General features: G+C 44.5%; 1 protein-coding gene across 4 annotated transcripts in view; it reads left to right on the forward strand.

Annotated features, from left to right (window-relative positions):
* The first annotated feature begins 6,992 nt into the window (after nucleotides 1-6,992).
* Nucleotides 6,993-15,032, forward strand: part of pcdh7b (protocadherin 7b) — a 110,915-nt gene continuing 102,875 nt past the window's right edge. For all 4 annotated transcript variants that reach the window (XM_069672422.1, XM_069672423.1, XM_069672426.1 and 1 more), the window contains exon 1: nucleotides 6,993-9,836. In XM_069672422.1, coding sequence (XP_069528523.1) covers nucleotides 7,050-9,836 — 2,787 coding nt within the window. In that variant the 5' untranslated portion in view covers nucleotides 6,993-7,049. The remainder of the gene's footprint in view (nucleotides 9,837-15,032) is intronic.

The raw sequence follows: 15,032 nt of genomic DNA on the forward strand, positions 1-15,032 counted from the left end.
TAAGGTCCATTTAAAAAAAAATATGTCTGCTTTCATGCAATTGTGTACATAATTTATGTTTGTTTCTGTACAATACGCGGAATCTCTCTTTGGAATGTGGAAGTACTTTAAAATGACGCTTTTCAAACGTCGCACTTGAAAGAACACAATTTTAGCGTAGTATCATCTGACATTTCTTCAGAAGACAGACAAAAAATACCTGATGTCTCGTTGGAAAATTGCTAACATTGTGGTAACTACTTCTCAGCTGAATGCCAATTAGCAGGATTTTTCTGTCACAAAAGACAACTTGCAATCACAGTTTGAATGTGAGTTTTCAAAGCAACATGAGACGTAAAAAAAAAAAAAGCTCAGTGGTGGCCAAATCACCTGCATTCAAATTTCAAGAGCACCACCAGACGAAAAAGTAAAGGAAGACGGAAAAGCTTCTTTCTCCTACAAACCACTCTTCTTAGCTCTTATCCATTCATGATTTTCTTCCAACCATTTAAGAGGCAACTGTGACCCAGTTAAGAACATCCAATCAAGTTAGCCTAAAGCTAATATTCCTCTCACCTGAAGCCAATCACTAATCACCATCCGCTTTATTAATCCACTTATCTGCACCTGCCGTGAGCTGATGCCAACATCCAACCACCAACTCCTCCATCATTACCAGCATCAAGATTCCACGCAGAGTCATAATGATGTTGGCTACAGGTGGTAGATTGTTTATCTCCAAGTTCATCCCTATAAATAGACATTTATCAACAACATCATGTTAGATACTACTGATTCAACACACTAACAGTGGACATGGCAGTAACACTGAAGGTAAACATGGGTAAACAAATGCCGAATATATTTTAAACATGAGCCCTATTTTGTTTTTGTTTTATTTATTTACTGTTGTTATATATATATATATATATATATTCGGGTTTAAATAACCTACAGGTACAAAAAACCTAAATGTTGCCAGACAAAGAAAACAAGCACTTTTAGTTGACACTTTAAATGGGCGCAGTTGCCCCAAAGGATAAGCATGGAGCCATAAGATTCCAATCCAAAACTTTTTGAACACAATAGGACCCTTAAAATATTTAAAACAGGGATTTTGTTAAAAAATACCACAAAGGCGCAGTTGCCCCAAAGGATATGGTTGCAGCCACTGTAGCCTGATTCATGACTGTTGGCCGAGGTGATCTACCAGAGCAATTCCAAAACTTTTTGAACTTTTTAGTCATTAGGACCCTTAAATTATGTTAAAACAGGGATGTTGTTAAAAAAAAATTCTGCAACTACCTTTAACTTTTTCTTTCAACAATGTCTTTTTGACACATGATAAGAATGTAAGACTTTAATTCATAGTTTCATTTATTTATTTATTGACAAATTTTAGGGTTTAAATAACCTACTGTTGTTGTCCATAATGTTGCCAGGCATAGATAAGAAGCACTTTTAAGTTGACGCACACAAACAGGTGCAGTTGCCCCGAAGGATTAGGTTCCAGCCATTGTAGCCTGTTTCGTGGCTGTTGGCTGAGGCGATCTACTAGAGAAATCTGAAAACTTTTTGTACTTATTACTGTAAATATGTGAAAATAAGGGCCCAAAAATACTAGAATTTCAACTTTAACTATTTCCAAAAATTCTTGTTGACATGTGCAAAGATTAAAAGACTTTAACTGGCATGTTTTTGACCACTAGTAGCACTATGGAGCAATGTTTGTAATAATGGGTCATTGATTTGTTATGTGTATGTGCGTAAAAATGAATATGCCTAAATGGGATACGTTGCGCACATGTTCGCCCCTGATTTGTGGCCATAACCTGCAAAGAAATTTCAATACAGTGGCTAAGGCAAGCAGAATGCAAGTTAGCAAATGTCCATGTAAACATAGCATGTTTTGAATTTTCTTTTGAATTCAAAGAGAAAGCATTTAATATGTTGCTTTGACCTCAAGGTGTTGGTACACTTGTCATTTAGCAAACATACCTTGTATTTGTTTACCACAAATCTCCACAGTGCACCCTTAACTACCAACATTATTATTTTTTTTAACCTAATTTAGCTTTAATTCAGTACAAGTGCCTGACCATCTGTGGACTCCTTCTCAGATATGAATGTGTGAACAAACTGGTGCCAGAACAAGGTTGTCATATTCTGCTGCTTAGGTGTTAAATATTTTTTTCTACTGGGTAAATATAGTAAAACACTTGCAATACATCTATTTCTTCATCTCGTTAGTATTAATGCTTATATTCTATCCTCCATTCATATTCATGGGAGACTTAGACCCTCTGCTCTAATTGAGAAATATGAACATTTTCAGTTACAGTATGACTCAAAAGAAGCAATATTTTGGCAGTTAGATCATACGGCTGGAAATATATGTTCTTTTATTCAGCATTAAAACATTAAACTAGATAAAATGAACAATCATTTAGATAGTTATGTCTACACAAACCATATGGGAGGAATGTGTTAAATCACTGGGGCAAACCTATAATAACACTCAGGTGTACGTCCACCCTGTAACAATACAACCACTCATTCATCCTCGCACCGCTGGACAACACAGGTGTCATTTTGTGTTGACAGCCAGCATAATTGCACCTTGTACACAGTGTCAAGCACGAAACATTAACTCAATGAGGACGGGCAGACATTTCTTTTCTTATTATGTTTATAAAACGGAGACCATTAATTCAGCCGACAGTGCAATCATCCGAGTTTTTCATTTTCTCTTCCCACATTTCATTAATGCGTCTAGACTGTCAATGGGGCAGAGTAAAATAAGGAAAAATAAAGAAAAATGTAACTATTTCTAGAAGTGTATTCTGCAAGCTTTAGCCGCTTTGCTAACCTTTGCATGATATATTTTAAGAGCAACTATTTCAGTCAGAAAACAAAAAGCGTTTGGTGTTTCATCTCTCCTTAGAACTTGTTTTAATTTGGAGCTATCACTCCTCGCGTGGGCGTGTGACTCACTTTTTTTAAACATCTCGTTTTCAAAACACCTCGTTTTCACTGATGAGGTCTTTGTGACGCCGTCGAGAGCGTTCCCTGGCATCGTTTTAGACCACTCATCCACTTGAGAGCGAGATCGATGCCACACACACACATCTATGATAATGATTTTCAGTGATGATTTTGGGCCTTGATCTCTGCGGTGATAGTAAACACTGTCTCCGAATCGCCTACAAGCTCAATTCCTCATTGCATCTGGTTATTCCAAAGGCCCTGGGACAGAGTTGTTATTGTTGTTTGATATAATGGATTCATACTCGCTGCTGCATATGAGGCTGTTTGCTGAATGGGAATGTTTGGATATTTGAATTACTTATGGGGCTGATTAGACTTAGTTTCCCCCCAAAAAGGGCTATGCATATAACTGTGTTTTATTTATATTGTTAACAAATACACTCTAAAGTTACTAGCTCAAAATTCACCAAATTCAGGTCTGATGCAATGACGTGTTCACTTACTCAGGGCGTATAGGTGGAAAAAACACCCAAGGTAAGGTGTTATTTACAACAAGTACTTAAAGCTCCTGTGAGGAATTTTTCGTTGGTTATGAAACAGACTGAAATGAATTCTGTTTACTCTATATGACCTACAAAAGCAAACAAAAAATCTAATTTTTACACGCTGCACTTTGTGACATCACAAAGTAACTGGCCAATCAGAAGAAAGAGGGCTTGTAGGGGCGGAGTTTCTTAAAGGGACAGAGCTGACTGAGTCATTTCAGGCAGAGGCTGTATGATGGCCTGCACAAAGCACCAGTGTTTTTTATAACTGTAAATAAGCTACTCCACAGGAAATTAGCATTCCCCCCCCTCAAATTGAGTGATACATATGACAAAGCATGATTAGGTTTTTGGTTAAAAAACCACCCCTTAAGCAGGTACAGGACGAAATCAGCAAAATCAGCGTCCACAGGGGGCGCCAAATCAACACAAACTGAAAGTTCCTCACAGGAGCTTTAAGCTACGTTTAGGTTAGGTTACCTTATACTTTAGTAAAATATGGTGCGGTTGCAAACTATTAAAATCAACTAGAGCTCTTTTTTTAAACACATCACTATCTGTTATACTGTTACTGTTATTTTGTAATAATTCTGTGGGAGTTTAAAGGTCAAACCTGCGCTTGGTCAAAATACCTGTCTTTTAGCTCCTGTAAATAACCTGACATACTGATTTGGTCCGTACCATTAGTATCTCACCCTAGGGATTTTTGTGTGTATATTTTAACATAATGTACACTAAAATAGATGTAGTTTTTTTCAGTCTGAGAAAAGTGTTTTGAAAATGATGGAGAAAAAGAAGGTTTTTATTTGGGATATTCAAAACTATATATTTAACAATGTCCAACCTACATATCATAAACCCAACTGTGCTCGATACTACTTTTTCCTTTTTGTTTAGTTGTGTTGTGTTAAACACCAACGTCCACCCACAGCACATGTGCAACATGCGGCATTCACAATCTTTCCTTCCACAGCCCTTTGAGGGGGGTTTGATTTAAATGTGACGATAGAGGGCGCTAGTAAGCAAGGATAAAGCCACTGCTGGAATTCAGACAGCCGTCTGAGAAAGCTGCAGCTGCTGAGACTGGCTGCTTCTTTCCCCTTCTCCCTCCCCCCCTCCCTCTCCCCAACTCTGTCCCTCACTCCTTCACTCACTCATTACACTCGTTCACTGTATAATGTCAGACTCAGCGCCGCACTGCCCTTATAATAAAACAGGAGAGTATCCACATTTCAAAGTTGTAGAGGAGGGTGTCCTCATGCACGCGCATTAAAAGCACAAACCTAGACTTTATTCTCTTTTTTTCACTTACACAGCGGATCAAATGCGCACGTGATGTATCAGAAATCACGTAGAAACACCACCGAAAATGTGCAGATTCACCTTCCACACTGCGCCCCTGGGAGAATGTACACATGACTCTTGCCTAAATGACCGTCAGCATCACGTGCATGTTTGCCCAACACTGTTCCCATCACAAGTACTTGCATGGCAGCTGTGAGAGGACACACACCGCGCGCACTAATCTCGCACAGACCGGGAGTTGGGTTTGCGCAGTGGCCGAAAAGAACCCCTCATTTAGCCCGTCTAAACGAGGGATTTCTGTCTTTTCTCCTCTTTGCGCACAGAATTCATAACCACAGTGTCAGATTCCTGTATGCTGAGTGGACTGATCAGCACTACACAGACAAGAAGAAGACACCGAGCTCGCTGCGCCGGAGAGCACAGCCACTGGCGACCACACGCATTCATATTAGTAACCACAGGGAAACCACAGCACTGCGCACACAACCAGCAACGTCCCGTCTCGTCTGTCCTTTAATGCTGCACTGAGATTTTGCACTGTTTCACATTTTGAATAAAAACTTATGAGTGCGCAAACTTTGGATTTACGTTTTCTTCTCACACATAGAACCTCTTGCGGCAGTGCCACCATCCCTGCACCGCAATGCATTGCATAGAATGTAATAACGTCACCATATAATGCCTATTACAATGTGGAAGGCACTCAACTAATGTTTTAATCGCATATTTCCTCTTATCGCCCACAGACCGGATAATAAAACACAAATTTGAAGCATCCATGTGCTCAAAAAAGTGCCAAGGCACGTCTCAAGAAAGCACCGATAAAAACCGACATTATTATCACAAAGCATCTCCCTCCTCTGTCCTCCTTTTTCGTCAAATATTGACGGCACTGCCGGCGTCTGAACCCGGCGCTTAAGACCAAGTCCGACCCTGTTTACGTGCGCTGCCGGGGGAGAGGAAACCGGAGGGGGTGGAGAGGGAGAGACCGAGAAAGAGAGAGAGAGGGAGAGAGAGGGAGACTGCAATATCATTTGTGAATCCCTCTCACAGTGCTGCAGATAGGGGCTGCCAACACATGCGGCGCGTCTGCAGGTGAGGGAAGAGGCTCGAATGTGCCGGACACACTGAGGAATTCAACCTGAAATCAGCGACGGATTTACATTTTTTATTTTTCTCGATTTCTCTTCTTTAAAAAAAAAAAAAATTCAACCTTGAATTTTCAGCGTCACATTGGAGTTGGCTCGCTCAAAGGAGAGAGAACTACACTGTCTGCTGGCCGACTTGGAGGGAGAGAGCAGAGTAGGCAACCGGACAGGTAATTTGCCTCATATTCACATCCTCAATACCGGAGAGTTGACAGGCTCCGCGCAGTCAACACTCGCCGTGTGATGAGTTTGGAAACTGCGCGGGCATTTAAATGATCCTCTGACATATGTGGACATATCTTCGAAAAGAGGAATATTGCAGCCTCACCCAAAAACAAGGAGATTCTACCCACAAACTGTGAGTAAAAATCGGATATGGAGTGAATTCACTTTCTGGTGATCTGATGCTCGGACTCTTTAACATTTTTTGGCTTTTACGCGCATGAAATTCAAACATTTGTGGCACCGCCCGGAGCACACGGAGCCTCTCTAGTGTGTGTTTTTTTGATATCAGTGCGGTTTTTTTGTTATTGCTAAATCAAGGAAAGAGCAACAGACATTCAGTGCCGGAGGAGGAGAAGCAGAGTAGAAACGAGAGCCCGTGCACTTGCTGCTTTTCACTGCAGCAGGAGCGATGTAGGAAGTCGTCCGGAGGATGAAGTCTCATGCATCCCGCACCAGAGGGCTTAGCTCTGAATGAAAACGATATTTCTTCTCCATTTTCGGACTCTGCTATAGTGATACTACTATTTTTTAATTTTTTTTTCACATCAAATTGGACATTTTTCCTGGGAGAACAATGAGGACTACTGCTGCAGTGGACTATTTGTACTATTGCATGCTCATCTTGCAGTTTGTGCATCAGCCGGCTGCAAAGCAGGTGCTCCGGTACCGTTTGGCTGAGGAGGGACCCGCTGATGTCAGAGTAGGGAACGTAGCCGGCGACCTGGGCATCGTCGCCGGGTCCGGTGAGGTGACATTCACGCTAGAATCAGGCTCTGATTTTTTCAAAATAGACAACATAACAGGTGAGCTCACCACCAATGAGAGGCGCATAGACCGTGAAAAACTACAGCAGTGCCAGATGATATTTGATGAAAATGAGTGTTTTATAGATTTTGAAGTGTCAGTGATTGGACCAGCTCAGAGCTGGGTCGACCTCTTTGAGGGAAAAGTCATCATATTAGATATAAATGACAACACTCCGTCTTTCCCTTCCCCTGTCTTGACACTGTCTGTGGAGGAAAACAGACCCATTGGAACCCTTTATCTGCTTCCCACAGCCACAGACAGAGATTTTGGAAGAAATGGAATAGAGCGATATGAGCTTATCCAGGACAATGGGGACAACTCAAGGCGCTTGGGCTCTTCTGGGGATTCATTCTCCGGGAAGAGGAGATTTGAGGAAGGCGCAAGCAGGAGCAGCGTCTTTGAACTGCAAGTTGCTGACACTACTGATGGAGAGAAGCAGCCTCAACTCATCATTAAAGGGGCCCTTGATAGGGAGCAGAGAGACTCCTATGAGCTTACACTGCGTGTGAGGGATGGAGGTGATCCCCCTCGCTCTTCCCAGGCCATCCTTAGGGTGATGATCACCGATGTGAATGACAACAGCCCTCGGTTTGAGAAGAGTGTGTATGAAGCTGACCTACCGGAAAACAGCTCCCCTGGCGCCCCCATACTTCAGCTGAAAGCGGCTGATGCAGACGTGGGGGTTAATGGTCAAATAGAGTATGTGTTCGGGGCAGCCACAGAGTCAGTCAGGAGGCTGCTGAGGTTGGATGAGAGCACAGGGTGGCTGAGTGTCTTGCACCGCATTGACCGTGAAGAAGTGAGCCAACTGAGGTTCACAGTAATGGCCCGTGACCGAGGCCAGCCACCGAAAATGGACAAGGCCACTGTGGTGCTGAACATCAAGGATGAGAACGACAACGTTCCTGCTATTGAGATACGGAAAATTGGACGCATTTTCTTAAAAGACGGGATAGCAAACGTGGCTGAGGATGTGGTGGTGGACACACCCATCGCCTTGGTTCAGGTGTCAGACCGGGACCAGGGGGAGAACGGCATTGTCACCTGCACGGTGGTAGGGGATGTGCCCTTTCAGCTCAAACCAGCCAGTGAGATGGAGGGTGAGCAGAATAAAAAGAAATACTTCCTGCACACGTCTGCACCACTGGACTATGAGGCCACACAGGAATACAATGTGGTCATAGTGGCTGTGGACTCTGGAAGCCCCAGCCTGGCAAGTAATAACTCTCTTATTGTCAAGGTGGGCGACACTAATGACAACCCTCCTGTCTTTAGTCAGAATGTCGTCGAGGTGTCGTTTCCAGAAAACAATCCCCCTGGCGAGAGGGTGACAACAGTGGCAGCCATCGACGCAGATAGTGGGAAGAATGCTGAAATAGCCTATTCCCTGGACTCATCAGTAAATGGGCTTTTCTCTATCGATGCAGACAGTGGTGACATCCGGGTAAACACCATTCTGGACAGAGAGCAAACGGAGCGCTACGAATTCAAAGTGATAGCCAAAGATAAGGGCATAAACACACTTCAGGGCTCTGCAACAGTGGTTGTCCTTGTGGCCGATAAGAATGACAATGCACCAAAGTTCATGCAGGATGTGTTCACCTTCTATGTCAAAGAGAACCTTGAGCCAAACAGCCCAGTTGGCATGGTTACAGTCATTGATGCGGATAAAGGCCAAAATGCTGAGATGAGTCTTTTCATTGAGGAGGAGGAGGACTTTTCAATCGAGAATGACACTGGGACTATTTTCTCCACCCTGTCCTTTGACCGAGAGCAGAAAACTACATACACCTTCTGTGTCAAAGCTGTGGATGGTGGTGATCCTCCCAAATCTGCCACCGCCACAGTTTCACTTTTTGTCATGGATGAAAATGACAACGCACCAACTGTCACTTTCCCCATAAACAGCTCATACACCCTCCTTCCCCCTTCCAGTAACATCAGAACGGTAGTCAGGACTGTCATTGCCACTGATACCGACACCGGCCCCAATGCAGACCTGAGCTACAGCATCATCGGGGGAAACCCTTTCAAGTTGTTTGAGATTGATGGGGGCACTGGGGTCATTTCTCTGGTGGGGAAGTTGGAGCAGAAGCACTTTGGCCTCCACAGACTGGTGGTCCAGGTGAACGACAGTGGCCAGCCCTCTCAGAGCACCACCACATTAGTTCACGTGTACGTCAATGAGACTCTTTCAAATTCCACAGTCGTGGAGGCCCAGGTGGCTCGGAGCCTGAGCACGTCTCTCAACACCAACATCGCCGGTGACCCCAACTATGATCTTAGCAAACAGCAGTTAAGCATTGTGATAGGAGTAGTTTCAGGCATCATGACAGTCATCCTCATCATTCTTGTTGTCGTCATGGCCCGTTACTGCCGCCCCAAGAACAAGAATGGCTACGAGGCCGGCAAGAAGGACCACGAGGACTTCTTCACACCCCAGCAGCACGACAAGTCCAAGAAGCCCAAGAAAGACAAGAAGAAGCAGAAGTCCAAACAGCCCCTCTACAGCAGTATTGTCACTGTAGAGGCATCCAAACCCAACGGGCAGCGATACGACGGCGTCAACGAGAAGCTGTCGGACAGTCCTGGCATGGGTCGCTACCGTTCGGTCAACGGAGGGCCGGGAAGCCCGGATCTGGCCCGGCACTACAAGTCCAGTTCGCCACTCCCTACTGTCCAGCTTCACCCGCAGTCGCCAACAGCTGGTAAAAAGCACCAGGCCGTTCAGGACCTGCCCCCTGCCAATACCTTTGTTGGCACCGGAGATAACATTTCCCTTGGATCTGACCACTGCTCTGAATACAGCAGTCAAACTATCAACAAGTACAACAAACAGGTAAGAAGACACATCTCCATGTTATTTTCTCCCCCCTTCCACCACTCTTAAATGTCTTCTGTTTCTTCCTCTTAGTGTTCTCTCCACCATAATGCTTTCTGACAGGGCTAGTCTCAGTAGTCTTGTTGCCTTTATGGTGCTAATGTGTGTCAAGTTAGCGGTATTGATCTGTTTTGGTTTGGAGTGCCATTCACATGTAATATTGAAAGGCAAGAGAAAGGTTTAGATTAGCTTCTGAAGGGGTACTGTTACCGCCTGACCAAACACGGCCAACTTTTTCACTTTTATCACGGCATGTGTTGCGTCTGCCTTTTCCATCAGGGGTGTCACAACTACTAACCTTGGCGAATATGTGTCAGAGTGCTGTAGACAGCTCGCATAAGGGTTTGGTTTGCAGTTATTTTATCCCAGATGGGAGCGAGGGTAGCAGGGGGCCGGCTACACATTCCCCCTTAGCCATGCCCTGCCCTTTTTGTACGACAAGGCCGCCTTGTCTACTTGTGAAAGGATTAAAAAAAACAAAAGGTAGATGAAGAGTGAATGCCGCACAAACAAGGCTTTGTTGGGTTTGTGAGTCAGTTTTACAGTCTCGGTCTAAGTAGGAACATCTGGCCAGGAGGGTCATATTAACATTCTTTTGCGCTTCGGTGTCTGCATCAATTCACTGACCCAGCAGTGGAATTGGACATCTTTATACTCCCTTTATCCTTTCCCTCATACGTTATTGTCTGCCATCTTCTACCTGCTTTTCTTCCTACCACGTCCACCCTCCAGCTAGTCTTACCTCCTTCTGTTTTCGCTTTGCTGGAGAACAGTGTAGGTGGCGTGATGTGGTATTCAAATTTCAGGAGCTTTTATCAGATCAGTCCTTGTATTTTTAGGATGTTTTTGTGCACTTTCAATGGCAAGAAACAAAGTTAATACGTAATGAAGACGGCTGATTTGCGTTTCCAGGAGAAAGAACACTATTGTTTTATGTGTTTTCTATGCTAGTCTAATGAATTATTGATCCTTCTTTTACTTGGTGTCAGCGTTACTCCTTAAGAATTCTGGAGCGCTGTTTTCTCTCAGAACACAGCTGGAGTGTTTCTTTTCTTCCATTTTCTGTTTCTTTTCTTTCGTCTTGTTTTATGTTCTCTGCCCACTGTCGCCTTTATCCCCTCAAACTCTCCTTTGGCCCTGCGCAGTGTACCTTATCCTTGCATGCCTTACACCCACCCTTGCAGACTCCTTTTTTCTTTCGCCTTTCCTCCAGCCACCGCCACATCATACCCCTTACAATGCTGCCGTCTCTCTTCGCCTTGCAGTGGTTTCTTTTTAAATCTCCACTCTCATCTCTCTCTGTCCCTCTCCCCTCCCTCCTGCTACTTCTCCTCTCGAATCATTTCACTCCCCTTTTACTTCTATCCCCTGCTCTGTCTCTAACAGCTTCTAATATGGTGTATTCACTGAGCTGCTTCCCAGAGTGTGAGGAGTGCTGTTGCTTTCGGATGTCTCCTGCATAATTAAAAGGGCACTCTATTTGCTGCTGCGGCAGCAGCATGTATTGTGTGTCACTACGCTCCACTTATATAATTATTTATTTACTCTCTACATTAATGCTGTGGTAACTTTTATGAACTGTGCTTTTGTTAGAATACATGGACGACGCCGCAATGCACAAAGAGTATTTTCTTGTGATTCCAGGGCCACTTAAATTGTAATAGAATAGTAAAGAAAGTGTTGAGAGGTCCACTGGGGGATATCACCCGTGTTTACTGTGCGGCCTGTTTTGTATTAAATATACAAAAGCCAGCAGGTAATCAAAATGCCTTTTATATCCCGTGGGCTCAGTAAACAGTCTTGAGAAATTCCGTTGCGGTGAATAGTGTGTAATTTAATGGCTGCAGAAGAGGGCTAATTGATGAGAAGGTGTGTGTTCATGCGCTCCAATTATGGCGTTAAAAAGCCACCTCTGTATTAGATTAAGTAGTGGAGCGGTCATGCTCTTGATTTTTAGGAACGCTGCTTCTAAAAATATTCTGTTTTTTGGGCGAGTGCCACTAGAGCTAAAGACATAATAAAACACTCGGGGACACTTGTGCGCCTCGGATAAGGGAACAATTCTGGATTAGAGGCGTAAAATTAGGAAGTCAATGGATGGAATTAACAGTATATTGTTCTGAAATTTATACTGAAAGAAAGGTGCCGCAACTTTACTTCACCAAGGCCACAAATGAGGTTGAACCTGTTAATGCTGTAAATGATTAAAGATTTATTACAAGTGATGACAAGTAACACACACGACATGCACACACAAGCCCTCTTCTTTCACCACTCCCTCTCCTTTCTGTCCGTCTGTGGGAAGAGATAGAGACAGGCACAAGAAAGGCGGCCCTGTTAGCGGCACGGTGAAAGGCCCCCACTGTTTCGCAGGGGACTTTGGGGTCGGGTGGCGACATAGAGAGAAAGACGTGGAAGGAAGGAGAGAGAGAGAGGCTGGTGTTGACCGTTGACTGTAATCTCGGAGGTATCGGGTTCTCTCTCTCCTCGCTAAGCTAATCTTACAATAAGTGCAGAGGCAACCTGCACGGGCAGGTAACCAGGCAACTGAGGGAGTTTATCGGTGAGGCGAGGCTTTCTTTTGAGCCCATCAGACATTTAAACAGTCATTAAGCTGTGCTAACTGTGAGGGGGGGATTTCAGCCCTACTTTTAACTCCATTGATTATGCTATCCATATTTTTAGCAGTTTTTTAGCCGTGTGTGTGGCTACACTTCTTACATTCTTGGTCCTACCTTATATCTGAAGGCTGATGAGTAGTGTATGCACTTAACAGAACACTTAACTTTATTACTCCTGGCAGCAGCTTCTGTTCCAGCCAGTGCCAGAAAATAATGCCGTCCAACCGTAATGTAGCGAGGAATGAAATCACTTAGCCATCGAATTAGCACAAGCCATCAGCTTTTGTTTTATCATTGCACTTCAAAGCGGCACTCTTGCCCAGGTGGATCACTTTTAATCAGGGGTGAGGCAGAGCAGCTTGTATTCTATGCTCTTGTAGCGTAGCCCCTCAGGGCAAGCGGAGGGAAAAAAGAGAAAAACCCAGATCCAAACGCTTATACCAGGTTTTCCTCCTGCCTCGGGGCTGATGCAGCTAGCATAACTGGACATTGCCCTTAACCCAGCCAAGAGGGTTCACCTCCCACGCTCTGGCCAGCTGTTCCTCCTGCGCCTCCTCGTAGCTGCAGCCTCTCCAGCGCAAGTGAAGCATCTGATTTGCATAGGGCAGAACCCCTCCCAGGCGCACTCGCATAGGACAAACAATATCATGCAAATGGAGGTCACCTGAATGGTGTTTGTAGCCAAAACATAGGATGTGATTGCCCTTCAGGCTCCATGCAGATCAGGAAACCAATATGGAAATGCAGCACTTTGCCTCCAGCCTAATTTGTTTTCAAGCTACAAAATGTTGCTGCCTAAGCACCTGCAGAAAGCCACAAGTGACCTTAATGGAACCTGTAATGACTCGTCCTTTTTGGATTAAGCAATCACGCCGCCAATCGTCCGAACCTTTGTGTGTTTTTCTCCGGGAGTCATCGCCACTCGCAGGCAACCAAACTCCCCCGATGGCTCTCTCGCGCGATTTTTATCTGTGAAACTGTTGTGGCAGTCGGTCCCTCATTGAGCTCAATGAGGTAATTACTTGATAAGAGGTTCCACAGGAGCTTAAACATGTTTGGCCATCCCTCCAACCCTCCCTCCCTCCCTTCCTACCGCTCTGATCGCTGATACAGGTCAGCCTATTTTCAGACAAAGCAGAGGAGCAGCTCATTATCACATCACAGGAGCGGAATATGAAAAGTTTCCCACTAAAATTAGGTTTAAGGTGCAAAAGGTGAGGAAAAAAGGTGCTGAAAAACAATCTGGAAATCTTCTATTAAGTAAGAAATGAGATTACGTGCTGGTTTGTTTAGCGCCACATTATTATTAGCGTCCTCGTCCTTTGTGCCGTGCTGCGTACCGCCGACTGTGGCTAATTTTATCAAAATTGTTTTGGATCTATTACGGCTTAATTCAATCTATGGCTGCTCGCTGCTTTTGTTGTTTATGTTCCGAGAGGGGAAAATGGAAGGAGTAAGAGTGCCCGGTAATACTCATGAAATTGCAGCGGGCAGCGTTTTCTGCTATAATTTGGTTTGGTGATTTGAATGCAGTCGCTCTAAGGCAATTACTAATCTGAGGATTAGACTTACCTGATACGCTGGCAGAAACGGAGGGGACGGGGAGGGGAGAATTCTATAGCTGGTTGCTATGCCTGCTGCTAGAGGAGAGTTCCTTCACATGGTCTATAGGGGAAAGCGTGAAATGCCTCATTTCTAAGCCTTTGTCTTCCTTTTCCTTCCTCCTTATCTCCCCCTCCCTTCTACACATACAACAAATGAAGTAGAAACTCATGATTTAGGACAATAAAGGAGCCGCACCTCATCCCCTACAGGATAAGACGCCCAGATATTAGCAAAGAGGGGGTGAGCGAAGGACGATACAGACAAGAAACTTAAGCCGCACCACCTGCCACCTTGATTGCTCTCCACGCTCCTGATTGTAAGTGGCAGGGTAGTCGGGGATGCCACCTCCTTCTCGCCTGCTTCTTCTTTCAATTCGATGTCATCGAAAATGGAATTTCATTTCATACTCGGCAGCGATCGCATTAGATAGGGCTCACCAGGATAAAGCCGATTCATTTTTGCAGATTTGCCTTTCCTGTGGCGCTATCAATCACCGCACCCCTCGCACGTAGAGCCGACTTGTTTTTCACGGGCGATTGTTAGAGGGGAGTTTGTACAGTAAATTGACTTTTACAAGGCTCCCAAGGTCTATGATATGCAATGCTAGCCTCGTTGTTTTCTCACATAGCTGTCCTCTCGTATCGACTTCAGCAGGACTAAATGAGAACATCAGTTAGATACACTGCTGGAAAACCCTGGGGGATAGTTGAGGTGAGGCTTGCCAGTGAGGCTTGCCAGTTTGCGAGACTAACAGGCAAACCAACAGTGTTTTGTTTAGTCTGACACTGTAGCTCATCAGGTGCAACCATGTCTGGCTGCAACTCCCATGATGGTGCGCTTTTTTGGGGTTGTTTAGCGAGGGAAGGTCGCCGGCCTTTGTTCCCTTGATGTTGATTCAAACAGGTGGAATCTTGGCGCCCAGTTCTCT

The sequence above is a fragment of the Semicossyphus pulcher genome, unplaced genomic scaffold (assembly GCF_022749685.1).
Source record: "Semicossyphus pulcher isolate SPU_LCO1_2020_fin unplaced genomic scaffold, fSemPul1.0.p SCAF_21, whole genome shotgun sequence".
Classification (NCBI taxonomy): Eukaryota; Metazoa; Chordata; class Actinopteri; order Labriformes; family Labridae; genus Semicossyphus; species Semicossyphus pulcher.